The 21,844-nt window shown below is 36.7% G+C and overlaps 1 protein-coding gene across 4 annotated transcripts in view; it reads right to left on the reverse strand.

The window, feature by feature from the left end:
• The window catches only part of LOC121374300 (protein nervous wreck-like), a 109,295-nt gene that overhangs the window by 22,778 nt on the left and 64,673 nt on the right, over nucleotides 1–21,844 (reverse strand). For all 4 annotated transcript variants that reach the window (XM_041501347.1, XM_041501346.1, XM_041501349.1 and 1 more), the window contains 7 exons: nucleotides 20,472–20,600; nucleotides 7,296–7,418; nucleotides 6,738–6,833; nucleotides 5,925–6,065; nucleotides 2,379–2,477; nucleotides 1,013–1,064; nucleotides 473–582 (listed from right to left, as the gene is read on the reverse strand). In XM_041501347.1, coding sequence (XP_041357281.1) covers nucleotides 473–582; nucleotides 1,013–1,064; nucleotides 2,379–2,477; nucleotides 5,925–6,065; nucleotides 6,738–6,833; nucleotides 7,296–7,418; nucleotides 20,472–20,600 — 750 coding nt within the window. The remainder of the gene's footprint in view (nucleotides 1–472; nucleotides 583–1,012; nucleotides 1,065–2,378; nucleotides 2,478–5,924; nucleotides 6,066–6,737; nucleotides 6,834–7,295; nucleotides 7,419–20,471; nucleotides 20,601–21,844) is intronic.

Genomic DNA, 21,844 nt, shown 5'->3' on the forward strand with positions numbered 1-21,844 from the left:
GAATAACACATACCACGGCCTTTACGGCCATGGTATGTGTTATTCTGTCTGTGGGATGGTGCATATAAAAGATCACTTGCTATTAATGGAATAATGTAGCAGGTTTCCTCTGATGACTATGTGTCAGAATTGCCAAATGTTTAACATCCAATAGCTGATGATTAATAAATCAATGTGCTCTAGTGGTGTCATTAAACAAAACAAACTTTTGAAATTAATTTTCATTTATAACAGTAGAACATATTTTTCTAAATTTAATTTTATTGTGCAGTAAATGGTCTAAGACAATTTTCAAGGTCATACCTATTGGAGTAGCACAGTGGCAGTTGAAATATAGAAAAGAACAATTATAGTGCTCGAATTACTGTGCACCCAATTATTTTCGGTTAGTTACGGCCTTGACAAATTTAATGGCAACAAGCTCCTGTGTATCTAGTTACTGATACTGTATGTTAAGTGATGTCAGCATTACCACTCCAGAAGACTCTGCTTGGAATGACAGTTCACTTGATGTGCGTGGAATATCGAAGTCGTCTGTTCCAAGAGTCTCCTGTGCATTGTTTATGTATTCTTCAACATTAACTGAAAAACAATGATACTTGACAAAATCAATAAAGTACTAAATTCAAGTCATAAGAAGTACTTAAATTAAAATAAATTTAAAATGTATAGTTCTGTTTTAACATTTATATATAACATTCTTAATGTTTTCAATTTTGCTATTATAATATAATACACAACATGTACAATTAAATAGATTATGATTATATCACTCAGATTAACCACTTTTTATCATTATGGTCTATACCTTTAACATATATTGAAATTATACAATTTACAATTAAACATAATAAAAGAAAGTCAAACTGACCAAAGGATAAATTATCTGTGGAAGAAGTGACATAATTTTCTATTTCCTCTATGTTAACTGCTTATTCCGGTTTAAATCCTAGTTTTTATGAAATCTATAATTAGTTCAAAATGGCCAGCAACAAGTCAGTTTATTACTTACTGCCTGCTGCACGCAGCGCCTCCAGTCTGGCCTCAGCTTTAAACTTGGCTGTCTAAAAAATAAATAAATCCTGATATGACCTAACTAACAAAAAGCTTCATACCAAACAAGAAAAAATATTATCATCCTGCATTATTTAACAAAGCCAAACAAAAATAATTTCTGTACCAGGACTAACAGTGATTACAATGTAATGTGAAATCCTTTCTTTTTATTGGCTTAAATTTGCTAAAAAAAACAAAAAACAAAACAAAAACCCGTATTTCATATGGTACTTAATTTCATGAATTGAAAGGGTAGTTTTATAAATTCATATTATAATTAATGTATACATGTATTTTATGTTCATTGTGTTCTTAACCTTCTGGATACTGCAGGCAAGATATCTTGCCCAACATCATGACAATTGACATACTGTATACAGTGCATTCCCCAATTCATATTTCCTGCCGTTTTGCACACAGCAGTCACTGGAAATAATAATACAAAACAGATTAATTGATAGTGGGTTTTTTCAAGTATTTTCATTTAACAACAATGGCAGAACATCGCGGTCATGTTTAGGAATTGATAGCTGATTGTGACAGCTAATTTGATAATAAATTTGACTGTTTACCAACCATGAAAATCAAGAAATATTAGGATATGAATCGTAGTTTGTTTCCAAAACACATTCTGGTCAGAAAAAGTTTTTTGGAATAATGGACATAAATACAGTACAGCTGGCCACAAATGCCTGTAAGTAAATGCGACTTTTTAGATTTTTTTTCTAATTAACTGATCTAAAACATCATAAAAAATTAGAAAAACCCACAAACATAATACTTACCGATTCAAATATAAACTTTATTTTATGTATTTACAACAAATTTAAGTGAAAATATGTGAGTAAAAGTTATAAATTTGTACTCCCCTCAACGTTGTTTTTTGTCAAAACTTAACCCAGTAGTCAATAGGTTAAGTTTGTTGACTACACGAACCTTAGACCACCAGGAACAAAAGTGATTTCCCAGTACTTCAGTCTTAACTTGCAATCAGATTTATCTGGGGTTTTTCCCTGTGGAAATGCTATCAGTCATCTGACACATTCGATTGTATTAAAGTTAGCCGACACAAATAGACCTGCTGCTTCTGCTTCTATACAGTTACACCCAACCACAGGGCCCATTTAGTCTGCACCTCCATCTTCAAATATATAAAAGGCTTTTCTTGTGTGGTAAAAACATATTCTTGAAAGTTACATGTAGACAGATGTAGTTAGTAATATATAGTTTGAAGGCAGTCTAAAAAGAGTGACAACTGAGCCATACCACAATGTAAATCAGATGGGAGTTCTAATAATTGTAGCCACGTATTAAAAACTTACCTCCGCCTTCCTGATATGCTGTCTGAGTTCCTCCACACTGACTTCTGGATCCTGAGTCTGGGTAGCTGGGGCACGGTCGTCGGTACCAGAGTCTGATACCTACAATAACAGTTGCTGGGTTTTGTATGGTGTACTTCACAGGTAAGTAACTTAAGAATTCATTACTCAGACATACAATATTAGTTTGTGTGGTTTCATGTTAAATGTAGAAAATTTGTTTCCGATTTTGATTATTATTCATACTTACCTAATGGTAGCACAAATAATATGCTATACAACCCGAATCATACACTGCAGAAATGTCTTCCCTTACCAGATGATTGCACTACATCTGGGCATGGGTAGACCATATCCCTTATTTCGATTTAAAGTCTACTAGTGACTGGCTGGAATAGATTTTTCTCCCCTCTCATGGCCCTGCACACTGACATAACTTGCTGCCCTGCAATGACTGTCTGAATTCAACAGGTATTGTTCAGACCAACTGGCAGTATCTCGGAAACAGAAGCAGTTGAATATGTGTCAACCCTTCCAAACCTCTGAATTCACCTTGAAGATTGCCAACGAGTCAGGGAAATTAAAGGAAGCAGAAATCATGCGAATCTCATTTGGAAGAAAGCCACCAGTGTGACACATGAAACAAAGTCTTCAAGGTCAAATGGTAAATTTCAAAGGCTTGTAAGGTTTCTTACCTTTGAGTACATGAAGAACTAAGAAAACATTCCATTTTGGCAAAATGTTAAGCCTCTCAACTGCTCAATGACTTAAGCAAGTCATGAAACATGAGATTAAAAAAAAAGTCTTTACGTCCACACTGCCGGAGAGTAGTGAAAATGGACGAATGATGACCTCTACTGTCTGGACCTTAACTTCCTTTCCTGGACAAAGTTTGTTTAATGATACCACTAGAGCACACTGATTTGCTAATCATCAGCTATTGCATGTCAAACATTTGGTAATTTTGACATATAGTCTTAGAGAGGAAACCCACTACATTTTTCTATTAGTAGCAAGGGACCATCCATATGTGGTGCACTGGCTAGAATGAGAAATAGCCCAATGGGCCCACCGACCAAGGATTGATCTCAGACCAACTGCACATCAAGCAAGCGCTTTACCACTGGGCTACGTCCCATCCTCTTTCCTGAACAAGAGACAGAAAGTACTCTACTAGGCCATTAACAGTTGGCGACACAGGATCCACATCCCTCTCAGTCACCCAACGAACCCATGCGTGCCAGTGACAGACATGCTCAGCAATCCACTGAGAAAAGCCTTAAAAGCGACAGAAGCCGAAGAAAGCAAGTTTGAGCCGCCCAACTTAGGGCTATGAATATTACGCAACACAGTTGCTATCATACTGGTGAACAATGACTCAAGGCATCCGTCAAGATGTTAACTGAGGATGGAATGTGTTTGGCTAACAACACAACTCCCCAAATGTCATACAACTCCAGGATCTCCAAGGCTTTGCAACTCAGAGATTAGAATTTGGTGCCTCCACACTGACTGAGGTATGCAACAATTGACTTGTTGTCAACCTCCTCAGACAATAAAAAGCCAAGGACCCCCTAGTAATCATTTCCCTCCTACAGCTAAATACCAGCCAAAGAAAAAACATCATTGATTATCGACTCCATGCAACCAACCCCGAAGTCTTTTTGGGATTGGGGGAGAAACTCTCAAGAAAGTTAATTTCTCACAAAGGTCATGCCAGGAAATGACCCTGCATAGGTAGATCAATGCCTCGAACATGAATCCACAAACTGCTCCACCACAGGTCTTGCCAGAAAACCAGGCAGTGGAGTGGGGGGAGGATTGGCGGTGCCACTCCTGAAGTCAGCACCTGGGACATCAACCCCAACTGGGGTGATTCCGTTAACTATGCTAATAAACTCTCAAAATGTACTTCAATGGCACCCCAGGCAGCTCTTGAGCTTGGCCTGTAGCCATCAGGTCTTGAGAACAAATCTCAGACCACACAGTCAACAGATACCTACTCTAACCTCTACCCCAATCATGCAGTCAGGATGTACCATTGGGGAGACCCTAGGAACACAAAAGTATTTCATATTCCTGTAGAAGCAGACAACGGGACTGCTGGTGCCGACTCAACTGGCCTTCTGGATACTCATATAAATATGAACCGGATCACTGCGCCAAGTCCTGAACCCAGTGCACCAAATTGGGATCCGTTAACGCCCGTGACAAAACCCCAAACACTTCACCCACAAAGGGGCGGAAAACTTGCTGGAGGCGCAACCCTGGCACGCCAGCTAAACGTGACCCTCCACCACACCTGGCAGGTAGAACCACACCCCGAAGCCAACAGAGCCCTCAATCCACCATGACCCTCTTCAGAGAGACCGACAACCCGGCATTCATCGCCACGATGAGAATCCAAACTGGGAGGAACTGCCATTGCCGATACAACAGAACCTCCCTCCACCAACACTGGTGTCACAGTTACAGCTGCAACAGTCACCACCTCCACGGATGGAAGCAAACCAACCTCCACAGTCGAAGCAGACTCTGACCCAGGAAATGACTTGTCTGCTTCTGAAGAATTAGAGAGCATCAGCATCACCACAGCGCCGCCCAGTGCAACAGGTTTACTGGGTTTAGTAGGAGGAAGAAGAAGCGCTCTTGCCCCTACCACCATTCCTCATACCCTTGGAAGTGTTCCCCGACTTACCAACCACCAGCAAGTCAGACTGGAGGATGACACTAAAGTCTCCTCCACACTCCTCTCCGCATGCTCTCTCCCCAAATCTCTTTTCCACGCAGCATCTCTGGTCTGCTTCCTGAACTTGTCCAGGCAATGACAGACCACAAGGAACAGATGAAAGAACATGACCGACAAGTCTGTGTCAAAGTTCAGTAACTTCTTGGTGCACCGTACCTCACCAGCCAAGTCAAGCTAGACAAATCCATGTCCGACATCCTGGCACAACACTAACCAACCCAAACAACCTCAAATAAAGCAGTTAATACAAGAGAATAATTAAATTTCCACCACATTCATTACAATATAACATCATCCCATTGGTCCAGATGTAGCAACAGGAAAATAATTACATTGTCGGGGAACATAATAGCTGATGTCATTTTATATGGGCATGTTGTCTTATTGAGCATTATTGTTTATGGACCAAAAATAATTCAAAATATGAACTTTTAGTGTTATTATTAGCAAGTATGGTTCAAATTTAATTATAAGTATTGTCTGTTATTTCTTTTACATTCAACTGGGTATGAACAAAAAATCATCTGCAAACTCATGTGAGAATGGCTTCATCCGATGAACATAAAAGAAATAACAGACAATCTTTAATTACAAGAGATAAAAATAAACACAAGTTACAAATTTATCACGAAAGCAAAAATAAGAAGACTGATAGTCGACCCATGCACGGTGTACTAATATACATCTGACAAGGGAAGACAATTCTGCAGTGAAGGTTATGACTTAGGTTGTATAGCATTTGGTTGTGCTAGCACAGTAAGTTGAATAAGACTAATTCTGAATAACAATATTATGCACACCTGGTCCAATCCCTGAAGTGATTTTAATGTTCTGCTGTAGTCTCGGATTGCTTTGGTTTCCTTGACAACCTTCGATGCCCACTTTTTAGCCTCCTTTTCTAAGTTAGGTCCAGCATTATTATCAGCAGACACAGTATTGCACTAAAAATATGTAACATTAAAGCATTAGTACTCAGTTTATTAACATTTGTATTCGCATATAAAATTGACACAAAATATGTCTATTATAATTACTGACCCAAATTTCCGTAATGCATGATAACATTTATATTTGTTATATTAACTATCTCTTGTTTTTTTGCTGTTTGTGTTCCAACATATCAGTCAATATTGGTAGTTCAGAACCTTCTTTTCTAATTTGCATTAAAATAATTTAAAAGCATGTGAAAAAATTACAATGTGCATATGTTTTGCTAAAGGACTGAACAGTTTCTGGTAGCAGGTTGTACCATCAAATGTTTAACTCACTACAACAGGTGACGTATTGTGCAGATAAGACTGTAGCAATAAAAGAAAGCAATATATAGTTAACAATACTCACAGCTGGAGCTTGATACATTTGCTTATGACTGTACTGCTAACTTTGTGATATATAGCAGCCAGTTAAATATTCATTTGAAGAACAGGCACAGTAACAATTTTTTAAACTTAAGTCATGTGCATAACAAATGCATGTTGTTTTTTAAATAACACCATATTCCCACCAAAACTGGTCACCCTATTTGATAAAAATTATGAAGGAATAATTACAAACAAAACTTGTATAAACTGAAGATTTTTTCATGATAACATAAGATACGAAATGTCTTTTACCGGGTCATTATGACAAGGATCCATCTGGTATTGCACCAAGTCAGTAAACACACGATTACTGGACAGAAAACACTGCAGACTATATTCCCTGCTGATCTGTGGAAAGAAAAATTAAAATAGACCACAACGACAAATCACAGAAAACAACTACAATCATAAGAAAACATTAACTTTTTTTCACCATATAACCTATATACAGCATTACATGTTTGTTGAGCATAATTAATAAAAACTCTATTAATGATTAATACAAAATAATTAATAATAAAAATCTATTAATGATAACAAGATAAAGGAAATCAGGTACAAATCAACAGCTTATTTTGGACTTTGAACTGTGGTAAATATAATTAATAAATCTCTGTTATATTTATCCAGTGTGTTTTAGAATTCAACTGTAAGCAAGAATGGGTCATGCTCTATTTACAATACTGAAATGAATTCAAATTAAATTTGTAACTAGCACGTATTCTTTCAATTTAATTCTTGACCTAATACATGAATTCAGTAATTATTTGAAAATAAGCAGATACCATTTGTGGCTAACATATTATTTACCTTTTGTGCCTCCTGCACTATTTTCTCAAAGCTACTAACTTCTGCACTACTTATATCGACAGCTGTCCTCCCCAGCAAGCAGAAATACTCCTTGATCTTACTGTCAGTTTCTCCATCTAATACCTTGACAAAAAACAAATAAATAACATTACTTAATGAACATTTTAAACATTTTTATAAAGATAAAACAAAACAAGCATTTTGAGAGTACTGCTAAAGCAATACATGTCCCCTACCTGACCCAACAATTTTCGTATCTCTTAAATTCAAGAGCCAAACCTCTGTGAAAAATGGGTAAATCACCATGAAAATTAAACTTGAACAGTTACAGTACATGATAAAGCTATATACAAAACGTTTTAATTTCACCTCAATATCTTCAGGCATTGTAAAACAAGTCTGGAATTTTTTTTTTCATATCTCCTAAGTTCAAGGGACATAACTCTCTGACAAAAATGGGTAAATTGCCATGAAAGTTAAACTTGATCTGTATTAGTACATGATAAAGCTATACACAAAATGTTAGGTCAATATCTCAAGGCCTTCTGAAAAAGTCCACAAAACAAATTTCCACATCGGCTAAGTTCAAGGCCCATAACTCCGTCAAAAATGGGTAAATCACCATGAAAGTCAAAATTGATCTGTCACAGTACACGATAAACCTATACACAAAATTTTAGGTCAATATTTCAAGGCCTTCTGAAAAATAAGTCTGGAAAACAAATATTCATATCTCTTAAGTTCAAGGGCCATAACTCTGTCAAAAATGGGTAAACTGCTATGAAAGTTCAACTCAATATCTCAAGGCATTCTAAAAAATATCCGGAAAACTATATGTTGGACAGTGGACGGACAGACAGACATGGCAGTAAATAAGTATTTGAATGTGATGCTAGCTGATCCTTTTGTGTACATATTGCCTGGACAGTACTTGACAAAATGTAACAGCTGCTGAGATATATTTAATATCTGAAACAAAAAATACACATGCACAAGCTACAGACAGTACCTAAACTAACAGCAGGCCTCAAACTTCAGAATTGTTCACCGATGACAATTTTGAGCCTGCCTATTTTAAGTTGTTAAAAAGTGAAATTTGCAGAAAATAAACATAACTGAAAGGTTATTTTCCTGTATGTAGTCCTATTTCAAATGCACAAAATTTTAAAAGGCAATAAAACTCAAAGAACATTTTTGTTGTTGCAACCAGTAATGCTAAGACCACTCCCGGGTCTCTCTTTAAGTGTACGTAATGTTATTGTTACACACACTCACACAACACAACACCACGCCCCAATTTCATCAACATGATTATCATTATTTTGTTAATTTGTTTCTTTGGCAAAAAAATACAAGATTAACATGCATGTGCACACACAAACGGCTGGCTGAACTTTCCCCTGAACGTAGAGCTGGATTCAACTGGGGTAAGTCAAGCCAAACTTTTGTCGGTAAAGCATGCTCAGTACACTGGTTTTTACGCTATACATTAAACCGAATGACCACTTTGGGAATCCGTCAAAATAATTTGTAAACGTCTGGCAAAAACAAAATGCTGACTGAACACGGGCCAGATTGCCTACATTGGAAAACATGTTACCAAATTTACAAAGCCTGATTTATGTCTTACACCAGGCCTGTGGAATTAGAATTTTATTTAATAGCCAGCTGGGCTAGTAAATAATAAAATCCACTAGCCCGCAGATATTATCACTAGCCTGAGATTTTTTCTCAAATCACTTTCATTTGCCATATATAAAACAAACCATTTGTCAGCACAGTTTTACTCAAAATTGTGAATCACCCGATGGGCTAGTGGGTTTTGATATTGATTCGCCCAGTAGGTTTTTTTACCGTTTCGGGCGATCGGGCGAGTACAATTTCGCAGCTCTGTTACACATGTGTAACTACATACATTTACAATTCTTTCTCCTTTCTACCAGTGCATCACAACTGGTCATGGGTCATGGTATGTGCTTTCCTGTCTGTGGGAAAGTGCATATAAAAGATCCCTTGCTGTGTTAGGAAAAATGTAGCGGGTTTCCTCTGATGACTACAACTCAGAATGACCAAATGTTTGACATCCAATAGCTGATGATTAACAGCCGATGTGTAACAGTGCTCTAGTGGTGTTGTTAAACAAAACAAACTTTAAACTTTACCATTTTTAAACACCTGTGCTTAAGAAAACCAGGCTTAGTAAATTGTCCCATTAATGTAATTCGGTAACAGTACTGATCGTTTAACTAGCCTAACAGATTGGCATGGTTAGTGACCTAAAGATGGTGGCATTCTCACAAGTGTGATGACACAGAATTAATGTTTTATCCAGCAATCACTGTATACATTGGCAAGATATGATGACTAGATAAATCTCTATATTTTCGGTCACTGACCAAAAATATAGGTCACGTGACATAAGCCCGACTCGACTCGAGTATTTCAGAGTAGATTTTCAATAAACATACTCTTTACATCATTTGTTGAAGTACAGTAAATACAAATAACTTTTAGTTTTGTGATAACAACACGAAACTTGTATATTTATTTATGAATTAGAGTTTAGAAATGCTTTTTTAATGTGACAGAATGTAGCTAGTGTCTTACAAATAATGACGTCATGTATTTTGTATGATGTCATATGGCAAAAGTCTTGCTAGTTTGACAATACTCGATTTGTGTACACAAAACTGGAATAAATAATGATTTATCGAATATTCCTGTAGGATTGCAGGATAAAAGAAATAACTGGTTACTGTCTTGAAATATCAGCTTAGGTCGAATGGCAAATGCAGCTCGGCAGAGCCTCGTTGCATTCACTATTCTAACCTTCGGAGAATAAAGAAGATAGCTTAAGACAGTAACCAGTTATTCCCTATTTATAGAACCAAACAAATAACACTGACAGAACCCAGAGGCCGAGGTCGATGTTTACTATTTTTGCTTCATAAAACATCATAATGGTCTCACCATAGTGACATAACTGTTTGATTACTTCAATCAATTTAATTTAAAAAATAATTACACAAATTATATACGGTACAAGCAATCGGATACTAGATAGGACAAAAACAAATAATTATAGGATATTAGACGAGCTTCCATTTCGTATTATGTTTATGTCCCAAGTGACATAATTTTCGATTGTCACAAGCTTTGGTTGATGTTCCTAATGGTTGTAGTGCACCAATTGATGACATCATAGAGTGATGTCGAAGTGTTATATCTCACTTGGCGTTCTAGTGGGACGTATAACTTTAATATGTACCAAGATATTTTTAACCATATGCGTAATAATAAAAGTTACTATGCATTGTTAATTAAGCACAAACTAAACATGCAAACATGAAACAATTATATATTTAGTAATATAATTTCAAAACAAGATTGTAAAGAAATCTTCAAGGCAGAAAACTTCATACACACACAAAAACACACAAGACACACAGACACCATGCACACACACACACACACACACACACACGAGCTCGCACACACATACACACACACCATGCACATACAAATGGAAACTGTCACATTGTACATTGCATTGTATACGAGCTAATAACCACATTGGAAACTAAGAGTACCTGTCAACTTCATGGTAAACATTGGGTATTAATAATGTAGAGAAAATTAGCCAGACTATAAAAAACAAGGAATATTATGATTCAAGAAATGTAAAAAAAATTAATGAATTTTAAACCATGGTTTGTAAAAAAGTAGTTAGTTTGATTTAACGACGCCACTAGAGCACATTAATTTTTTATCTTATCATCGGCTATTGGACGTCAAACATATGGTCATTCTGACACTGGGTTTTTTTCGAGGAAACCCGCTGTCGCCAATAGGCTACTCTTTTACGACAGGCAGCAAGGGATCTTTTATTTGCGCTTCCCACAGGCAGGATAGCACAAACCATGGCCTTTGTTGAACCAGTTATGGATCACTGGTCAGTGCAAGTGGTTTACACCTACCCATTGAGCCTTGCGGAGCACTCACTCAGGGTTTGGAGTCGGTATCTAGATTAAAAATCCCATGCCTCGACTGGGATCCGAACCCAGTACCTACCAGCCTGTAGACCGATGGCCTAACAACGACGCCACCGAGGCCGGTCCACCACGGTTTGTATGTCAGAGATTATATATATATATACACACATGAAGACACATTCCATGAGAAGTGATACAAACAGCAGTCAGCAGGGTGGGGAAGGGGTGGTGTGTAGTGGGGAGAGTACAAGTATAAATATAAGTTTTTAATATATACTACTCAAAAGAAGTTAAGGATCAAAAATATTTGTGCAAATAAAAATAAGCTAATATGCTAAAATTGTGACAACTAATGACAAATTATTTATTTGATGTCTCAAGAACAGAAAACACAAAACAAAAAACCTTTGCTTGGAAACAAGTTTACTACCCAGATGGAGAAAGTCATGCACCCCCAAAAATGATGTTCACACATGTAGTAGAAGCGTCAGTAACTGGTGTAGCCACCATTAGCATTCACACATTCTTGACAACGTTGGCGCATACTGTTAACTAGGCATTGGAAATAACGTTAAGGAATCGCTTGCCATTCTGCAACTAATTGCTGAGCCAGTTGCTGGAGGTTGACGGCAGGGACGTGACGTGATCGAACTCGCCGCCCTAGTTCATCCCACGCATACTCAATGGGTGACAAGTCTGGTGAATATGCAGGCCAATCCATGTGCTGAACGTTCTGCTGCTGCAGGAAGTCGGTCACCACCCTGGCACGATGAGGTCTTGTGTTGTCGTCCTGGAACCAAGCTCCTGGTCCAATCCGCTGCAGAAGTGGAATTACAAAAGGTTGAACAATCTCGTTGAGATAACGCTGACCAGTCAAATTTCCATTAATGATATACAGAGGGGTTCTGTGATTCATGGATATGCCCGCCCATACCATTACACTTCCTCCTCCAAATGGTAGATGTTGAACAATGTTAACATCAGCAAATCTTTCTCCTTGACGACGGTAAACACGAGCCCGGCCATCATTGAACTGGATCAAGTACCGTGACTCATCTGTGAATAATGTCTCTGCCCATTGCCCACGGTTCCACCGGATATGACGTCTGCACCAATCAAGGCGAGCCCTTCTGTGACGGGCAAGTAGCTGTGGTCAGACTTACAGGATGCCGACATCACAAACCTTGGCCTCGCAAACGATTCCTAATGGTCTGGGTCAGACACATTGTTGCCTGTAGCAGCTCTGAGTTGATCACGAAGATGCCGTGCGGTCACTAAATGCTGTCGCAAAGCCGTTATCATCATGAAACGGTCTTCTCGTGCTGTTGTTGACACAAAAAGGAATGCCTAATATATATACACTGGTGGCATCTAAGTCTGCGCACCTAAGCATTTGTGTTATATTTTTAAGTTAAAATCTTTCTTTAAAAATATTTGTTTCACCGTCACAGTACAATGGAACAATAAACGTGTTACTACTGAAAGTTATTTTAATTTTAATGTTTTTTAAACTCAAGTAATGAGTGCATTTTTTATTGAGACCCCCCTGTATTTACTGGCCTGCATTGCGGCACATAAGTCTGCGCAGCAAACATTAAAACAACACTTCTGTCGCTAATATTTACAGAAATAGCAAATAAATAATGAATCCGAGTTTTTGTAAGGTCTAAACAACAAACACTTCCTGTTATAGTTTGTTTCAGAAAAATTTAGATTATGCAAATAGTTTAAATATAAATGGTGTTCCATGATTCTTAGTTTGGACAACACAAAATGACAATATATAAAAAGCTGATGTCGAAAATTTTGATCATTATTCAACAAAAGTTGTCTGTTATTAACAGTGTAAATGAGCACAAATAGTGTTCATTAGACATATAGGACAATCAATGATAATTTTGAAACAGACTATAGCTAAAATAGGCCATGCTGTAAGTGCAGGCTTCAAAATCTAGGTGCAGCCATTTTGCATTATGTCACTTGGAGGGAAATTCAAAGTATGCTTGGATGTTTAAGTTAACAGATAAAATAAAACATTTATTTCATTTATGGATTCATAAATTACAATAAGGTATGCACTGAAGCTTCTGTGTAAACTTGTGTAAGTTGATATACAAGGTTGACAGACATGTGATGTGTTGACAGGTGATACAAAAACACGTTGATCGAGGTTGGCAAAAGTATACTTTTAGTGCATCAATTCAGAGGGGTTTTGTCAATCAAATTGTTATCTATCAGTTTTATACATATATTCACAATCAAGATGTGTTGTTTTAACCATTGTTTTATGAATTAAATTAACGTTGTTTGTGTGTTTACAAACATACCCCAACACTTGTTTCAAGGCGTAATGTAACGTAATTAACGTGCGCAGAATTTTGTGCCGCGCAGACTAAGGTGACATGAGTGTATATAATAATAATATATATTATATAGCATATGCAGGATTTCGTAGATTTGTATATAGAGAATAACCGTATATTACTTCTCTTAAGATATAGGCTTTATCCTGTAATGGTTACAATGACGAACAAAGCGAGGCAGTAACTGGTTATTTTATTTATCCTGCAATCCTACATATTAGGAAAACAATTATGAAATGCACCATTTTATGTCTCATCTTTACTGTTTTCCATGGTACTAAATGTAGGTCCACACATGTTGAATGCCTTGTCATCTACAAGCAATAAACAAGTCAATTAAAAACAACAAACCAGTTTTAAAAAAACTTCTCAAAGGAATGATTCTCCAAGGCTTTTGGACTGGTGTGCATATTTAATGCACATTATTAAAACAAAAGGGTACCAAAATACAAAATAAGCTGGGAAATCATAAAGGAGTCCAACACATTCAAGTGTGACTCTGGGCAATGCAACTTGTGTTATGAAGAGAAGCTGAACATTCTGCTCTTTGACAACAATCGCTACATGACATCATAAAAACAAGGGTCAAAGAGTAATGTTCAGCCATCTTATGAATGCCAGGAGTAAACCTCAGAGTTATGGCAAACTAGGGTATAACCATGGGACAATCCATGTATGTTCCAAGTAGTGGCAAACTAGGGCATGACCATGGGACAATCCATGTATGTTCCGAGTCATGGCAAACTAAGGCATAACCATGGGACAATCCATGTATGCTCAGAGTGATGGCAAACTAAGGGATAACCATGGGACAATCCATGCATGCTCAGAGTCATGGCAAACTAAGGCATAACCATAGGACAATCCATGTATGCTTAGAGTCATGGCAAATTAAGGCATAACCATAGGACAATCCATGTATGCTTAGAGTCATGGCAAACTAAGGGATAATCATGGGACAATCCATGTATGCTCAGAGTCATGGCAAACTAAGGCATAACCATGGGACAATCTATGTACATGTTCAGAGTGATGGCAAACTAAGGTATAACCATGGGACAATCTATGTATGTTCCGAGTCATGGCAAACTAAGGCATAACCATGGGACAATCTATGTATGCTCAGAGTCATGGCAAACTAAGGTATAACCATGGGACAATCCATATATGCTCAGTCATGGCAAACTAAGGTATAACCATGGGACAATCTATGTATGATCAGAGTCATAGCAAACTAAGGTATAACCATGGGACAATTTATGTACATGTTCAGAGTGATTGCAAACTAAGGTATAACCATGGGACAATCTATGTATGTTCAGAGTCATGGCAAACTAAGGTATAACCATGGGACAATCCATGTATGCCCAGTCATGACAAACTAAGGCATAACCATGGGACAATCCATGTATGCTCAGAGTCATGGCAAACTAAGGGATAATCATGGGACAATCCATGTATGCTCCGAATCATGGCAAACTAAGGCATAACCATGGGACAATCCATGTATGCTCAGAGTGATGGCAAACTAAGGGATAACCATGGGACAATCCATGTATGCTCAGAGTCATGGCAAACTAAGTTATAACCATGGGACAATCCATGTATGTTCCGAGTCATGGCAAACTAAGGCATAACCATGGGACAATCCATGTATGCTCAGAGTGATGGCAAACTAAGGGATAACCATGGGACAATCCATGTATGCTCAGAGTCATGGCAAACTAAGGCATAACCATAGGACAATCCATGTATGCTCAGAGCCATGGCAAACTAAGGCATAACCATAGGACAATCTATGTATGCTCAGAGTCATGATAAACTAAGGTATAACCATGGGACAATCCATGTATGCTCAGAGTCATGGCAAACTAAGGTATAACCATGGGACAAGCGATGTATGCTCAGAGTGATGGCAAACTAAGGCATAACCATAGGACAATCCATGTATGCTCAGAGTCATGGCAAACTAGGGCATGACCATGGGACAATCCATGTATGCTCAGAGTCATGGCAAACTAAGGCATAACCATAGGACAATCCAAACAACAAACATCTTTTGTTTTGTTTGTCTATATATACAGTAAAATAGAATGAACTACTGCATAGAATGAACTGATCGTGAATTCCAGTTTTTCACCTATATATTATCAATAAATTTTAATGTATAAAACAAACTGTGTATATTTGTGTGTATATATTTTGTCATTTATATGTATGTATAAAACAATATGTATACCATATGTAATATAAAAAAAATATTGTGATACAGTGAGATCAGGGCACCCCAACCATGCCATTCTATATTCTGGGGACAATAAAATATTTAAAAAAAGAAAAAAAAGAAGAAAAAAACAACTGTGTATAACAATGGATTAGGGAATTATTTCAATGTTAAACATCACTATAGGTGCGAGGTGATAAGCGACATTATCAAGGCAAACAATTGAAAAAAATAACACTGATTTCCATTCTGGCAACAATTAATATGGCCCATCTCACATGATCTCTTCATGTATTGTGAAATGTTTTGCAAAGGGTGGTTTCAAAAGTACCGTTTACTGTGAAAATCACAGTTCAAACAATGATGATGATGACACGCCATCAGCTACACTTCAAGAACGGTATAACAACCATATTGTTAATGAAATTAATATCAAATGACCGCAATGAAAGTATTTTCGATTCAGATCCAAAAATGGCGGAAAAACCCTCACCATAGCTATGTTTAATATCATCACTGACTTCGCGTCAACTTTGCATGTTAGGTTATTATGATCTGCTAAGTAAGCAGACAAAAAAGATTTAATAGTAAGTTTAAAAACACATGATTAAATTAACAGGTGATTAGAAGTTCTATTATGATGAGGGGGAAATGTTATGAATTACTGATTTATAGTGGAGTACACTTTACTGGCATGCATAATGTAACAACTCTTTGTTATTATCATGCTTTATGCTCATAGTAACTGAATATAAAGTATTCACATCAAATATGTGGTAATCAAGATAATGTGAAAATTCAGAGCCTTTTAAAAATTAAGAATAAAAGCTGAAAAATGTATTAACTGGCATTTTAATACTCACATAAGCAATTCTTACTTACTTCCTGAATTAAAATATTTGCAAAATAAAACATGCTTTAAATAGTGAAAACTCAGAACACAATAATATACATGACTTTAACAAAAGACCAATATTAATAATATAATACATCAGAAAAACAACTTAACAAAAGGAAACATACATCTGTGCTCTGACCACTTTGTGTTTTAAGCCAATGACATTGAGAAAACAATACTGGCACAGTCTGGGGGCTTGCCCCCTCCCCCTTACTTTCACACTCCCCTACCCCTTTTTTAATTGTAATTAATATTTTATTTTTTTGGAATAGCCCATTCAAAAATAGGTGTATAAATTTAAATGGCGGTAGTTAATTATATTTTTGGAATTACACCAAACAAAGTTGTTTTTGTTATTATAGATTAAATTTGTCCCCTTATTTATTTTTATTTTTTTAGAGTAATTTTCAAAATTGTCCCTTTAAATTTCTGGCCCGGAGCAGACCCCTGGCTATCCAGGACTCGGCCCCAGGGCAGACATGCTTGAAGCTCTAGTGGCAATTTACCCGAACCCGTACTGGCACAGTTGAGAATATCTATATGTTAGGGTTATGTTTCAAATAGGTAATGTGGAAACACTTTTTTAAACATAAATTGAACGTTCAATAAGATGTTACATAAGATGATGTACCGTGTGAAATGGGATTTTAGAAATTCACACTCATGGATATAGTCTTGTCTGTCCAAGCAGAAAAGTAAAAAACATCAAGTGAAGAGAGGAAGACAATGTTTGTTACACTACTGAAATGAACACACATAACACATCCCAACAACACTGAACAGCATGCCTTAATTCCTAACAATGGTATCAGCCTCGGTGGCGTCGTGGTTAGGCCATTGATCTACAGGCTGGTAGGTACTGGGTTCGGATTCCAGTGGAGGCATGGGATTTTTAATCCAGATACCGACCAGTGATCCATAACTGGTTCAACAAAGGCCATGGTTTGTGCTATCCTGCCTGTGTGAAGCGCAAATAAAAGATCCCATGCTGCTAAATCAGAAAGAGTAGCCCATGTAGTGGCGACAGCGGGTTTCCTCTCAAAATCTGTGTGGTCCTTAACCATATGTCTGACGCCATATAACAGTAAATAAAATGTGTTGAGTGCGTCATTAAATAAAACATTTCTTTCTTTTTTCCTAACAATGGACCAACTACGAGGTAGTATTAGCTGATGAGATTTATCACAAGTTATAACATTTTCGTACACACCCGTTGGTGAGAACACCATGCATTATTTTTGATAACACATGGGTTGTTAACACACGAATGTGTATTAACAATTTCATGACATACGAAAAACAACACGGTGGAAATAGATTACATTGTGACGTATAGTTAACCTGACAATCATGTTCCCTACAAATGCAACGGCTGTAAATAACTTTTAGTCCAAAAAGATGTTAAAACCTGGTATTTGCGGATATGTAAGAAATAGAATAATACATTCATGTCCGTTAGATACCATTTATCTCACAACTCGTTGTTTAAAAACGTATCAAACTCGCTTTCGCTCATTAGATACATTTTAAAACAACTCGTTGTGAGATAAATGGTATCCAACGGTCACTCATGTATTATTCTCTATTTAATTACCATGCTTTACATATACAATGTACTAATGAAAGTGACATAAGATTATTTTATTGTATTTTAGTGACAGTGTTACTTATGCACAAGCATAATATTTTAACAAATATCATTTAAAAGGAACAGGACACCAAACATGCATACATGTAAAACGTAATGAATTTGTTTGCCGTCATAAATCACAAGAGGCAAACTACTGACTACTGTGCCACCACTATAGGCTATGTGAAGTGTGTCGGCCTTCACTGGGGCTTATCCTTGATGTTTACTAGGAATGACCAAGCACAAGTGGGGAGGGACTCTAGCCCCTCCAATAATTCTGAATCAAAAATATTATTGGTAGCAAATCTTAAGGCATAGATGAATTTTACTTGCAGAATGCAGGAAATTGCATTTGATGACATCTAGTTTTCAAAATTACAGGGGAGCATACCCCCGAACCTTCTAGAAACTTCGCTTTGCACTCTCGATCTCAGTCAGCCTTCTCAATGTCTACTTGCAACCGCCATGCCTATTTACCAATGACAGTAGTTGTTGACAACTGATGAGCCAGCTCATTATGTCACTGTTGAGAATTGTCTTTATTCATCGGGATCTGTATTCAGAAACATACTTAAGTCAAAGTATGTTACTTATCTACCTACTTAGGTGAGGTATCATGAACAAGTGGTATTCAATATACTACTTACCCAATGCATCACACTTAGATTTAAGACACCTCCAGTTATGAGTCTCCCTATGAGCTACAATTCGGCAAACTAAGTCGAAATTATTCAAATAGCTCCATTTTTTTTTGATGAACTGTTCCAAATTATGTGCCAAATTACCTCATGAAAACTGCACAAACTTTATGTTTTAGATTTAATCCTATGGCACATTCAAAATTCAATAACACCACAAATGCCCCCTCCCCCTTACTGACCCCAGTTGAGCTGCTGGTCCCTCCTCCCACCCACCCCAAACCCTTTCCTGTCCTGACAGGAGTGCGCTACATTAGCTTGCTCTGAACATGCATGTTAAGTCCTATGACCTTCAGGATTCTACCTGACCTTAAGAGTCTCCCAATGTCTGAAATGTGCTCATTTCGTTAAGTTATCACTTTCTAGACTGCTGCATTAATCAATGCTGGTAGCAGAGGAAACCGAAAAGAATTGTGAAAAAACAGAAAGCTTTTATTATTGGTTTATTAAATAAGGCTATTTTCTCACACTTTTTTGGCCTTCTCCTAATTACAATATAAAAATATGGGCTACTGCATTTTTGTTTATTAAATAAGGCTATTTTCTCACACTTGTTTGGCCTTCTCCTAATTACAATATAAAAATATGGGCTACTGCATTTTTGTTTCAAAAAAAAGAGAAGAAAAAAGAAAGAAAAAAAAACATTTCAAAAATAAATATATTAAAGGGACACACCCTAGTTTTAACACGTGAAAATTAATACTAAGTTTCGTTAATCTATAAACCTGTAACACATTTGGATACAGTTACAACTGAATAAAACACGAGGCTGTGACTTTGAAATGGTGAAATACTCTCTAAAAATAGACTAAAACTCTACTCCATGACTGTTACTTCTCAGACGCACGTGCGTTTTTAAAAATATGAGAAATGCATTTTGTGATATTAAAAACACCAGGATGACCAAAAACACTTAGAATGTATGGAAATCGATCATCTAAACAATAACATCTAAGTAAAGTATGATTTCAGTTATCAAAAACGGCTCTAATAGTAAAAAATATGGCTTAGTGTTTAAAAACTAGGGTATGTCCCTTTAATAATTTAAAAGAACACATGAATTGAAGACAAACAACATTTTAGTTCAGATCCACCCATATCGGGTACATTTTATCCATGCTTCCTAGGGATTTTACTAATGCGGTATATGACAGCAAATAAAACCATTATGTATTACATGTGTTTTGGTGTCTGGTCTCTTTTAACATTTACAGTATAACTGGTTAATGTCATCAAACATGGCTTTTTTCATCACAGGTCTGTGAATCATAACTGTTAGACTGTTCTGTCAAGATGTGGTTTACTTCAGCGTGTTTTAAACAGGGATTCAGAGCAGGGTAATAAATGCAGACTCTAAAGAAAAGCACTTACTTTTATGAGATCTGGCAGGTCGGTGCTGTAGTATCGAATGTGATGTGCATTAGCTGCTGCCAAACTGAGGAGATATTCGTTTCTTGAGGCGGTCGCACGAACCTCGATGTGATCCTTCCGACTTTTTAGCTGAAACATCAATCCCATGGAATTAAGTATTTTTTCTACTATAATCCAGTTTGTGTAAGCCAAATAGCACATAAAAAATGATATTATACAGTACTAATATTTTTGTTTTAATGTAATAATTTATGCCTGCATTAAGTAAACATCCACAGATGCAACTATAATGTGTCATCAATCTATGAGATATAGCTTGTGTGAAATGAAGCTAAACATAAAGGGATAATGTAAAGCTAAACACAAAAACTAACAGCATTGTAACCAGAAAGGAACTACATAGCCATAGTTATTTATAGGATAAAGAACCTGCATTCAAAGCATACAGAGATATTTGTAAAATGGAAATAAGTCAACTTCATGCATTTTAGACGATGAATTGTATATAAAACCTGTCGGGGTTTGGGTTTGTTTTCATGCAAATGTAAAGAAAACAAGGATTGAATAGGAATTAAACGTAACATTTGCAAAAAACTTAGGGTCTAAACAATTCAACAGGACTATAATAACATTATTTTGGGGACAATATGGGATTTAGCTCAGTCATTTGAGTGCTCTCTTGAGGTGCTTGCATCGCAGGATCGAACCACCTCAATGGATCCATTGGGTCTTTTCTTGTTCCAACCAGTGCACCACAACTGGTCAAGGGTATGTGTTTTTCTGTCTGTGGGGAAGTGCAAATAAAAGATTGCAAATAAAAGATTGCTTGCTGCATTAAGAAAAATGAAGGGTGTTGCCTCTGATGATGAGTCAGAAATACCAAATGTTTGACATCCAAAAGCCAATGATTAATTAATCAATGTGCTCTAGTGGTGTTGTTAAACAAAACAAACTTTAGCTTTAACTTTGGGGACAATAAATGTGCAGATCCCATTTCTTAGTGACACTACTTTGACTTTTAATGGTGTAATTGCATCTACATTTGATTCAATACTTCAACTATAGGTTTTATATTGAAATACCAGCATTTATCAATGTTTTAGCTGGTGAATACTGGGACAAATCAGACTCCCAAGAGTTTGTCAAACTTCCAAACCAATAAATAAATAGACAGAACCACATACCAGTTGTTTTCCTATAATGTTTATTGCACAAGTTTATAGTGTCCAAGAATATTATACCATGAGACCACATAGCAGTAGAGTGGTATAAATCTTGCGCACTATAAACGAGTGCAATAAATAATATGGCAAAACAACTGGTATGTGGTTCTGTCTATTTATTACATAGCCCTTTTCTACATTATGATTTAA

Source organism: Gigantopelta aegis, chromosome 6 (genome assembly GCF_016097555.1).
Source record: "Gigantopelta aegis isolate Gae_Host chromosome 6, Gae_host_genome, whole genome shotgun sequence".
Taxonomy (NCBI): domain Eukaryota; kingdom Metazoa; phylum Mollusca; class Gastropoda; order Neomphalida; family Peltospiridae; genus Gigantopelta; species Gigantopelta aegis.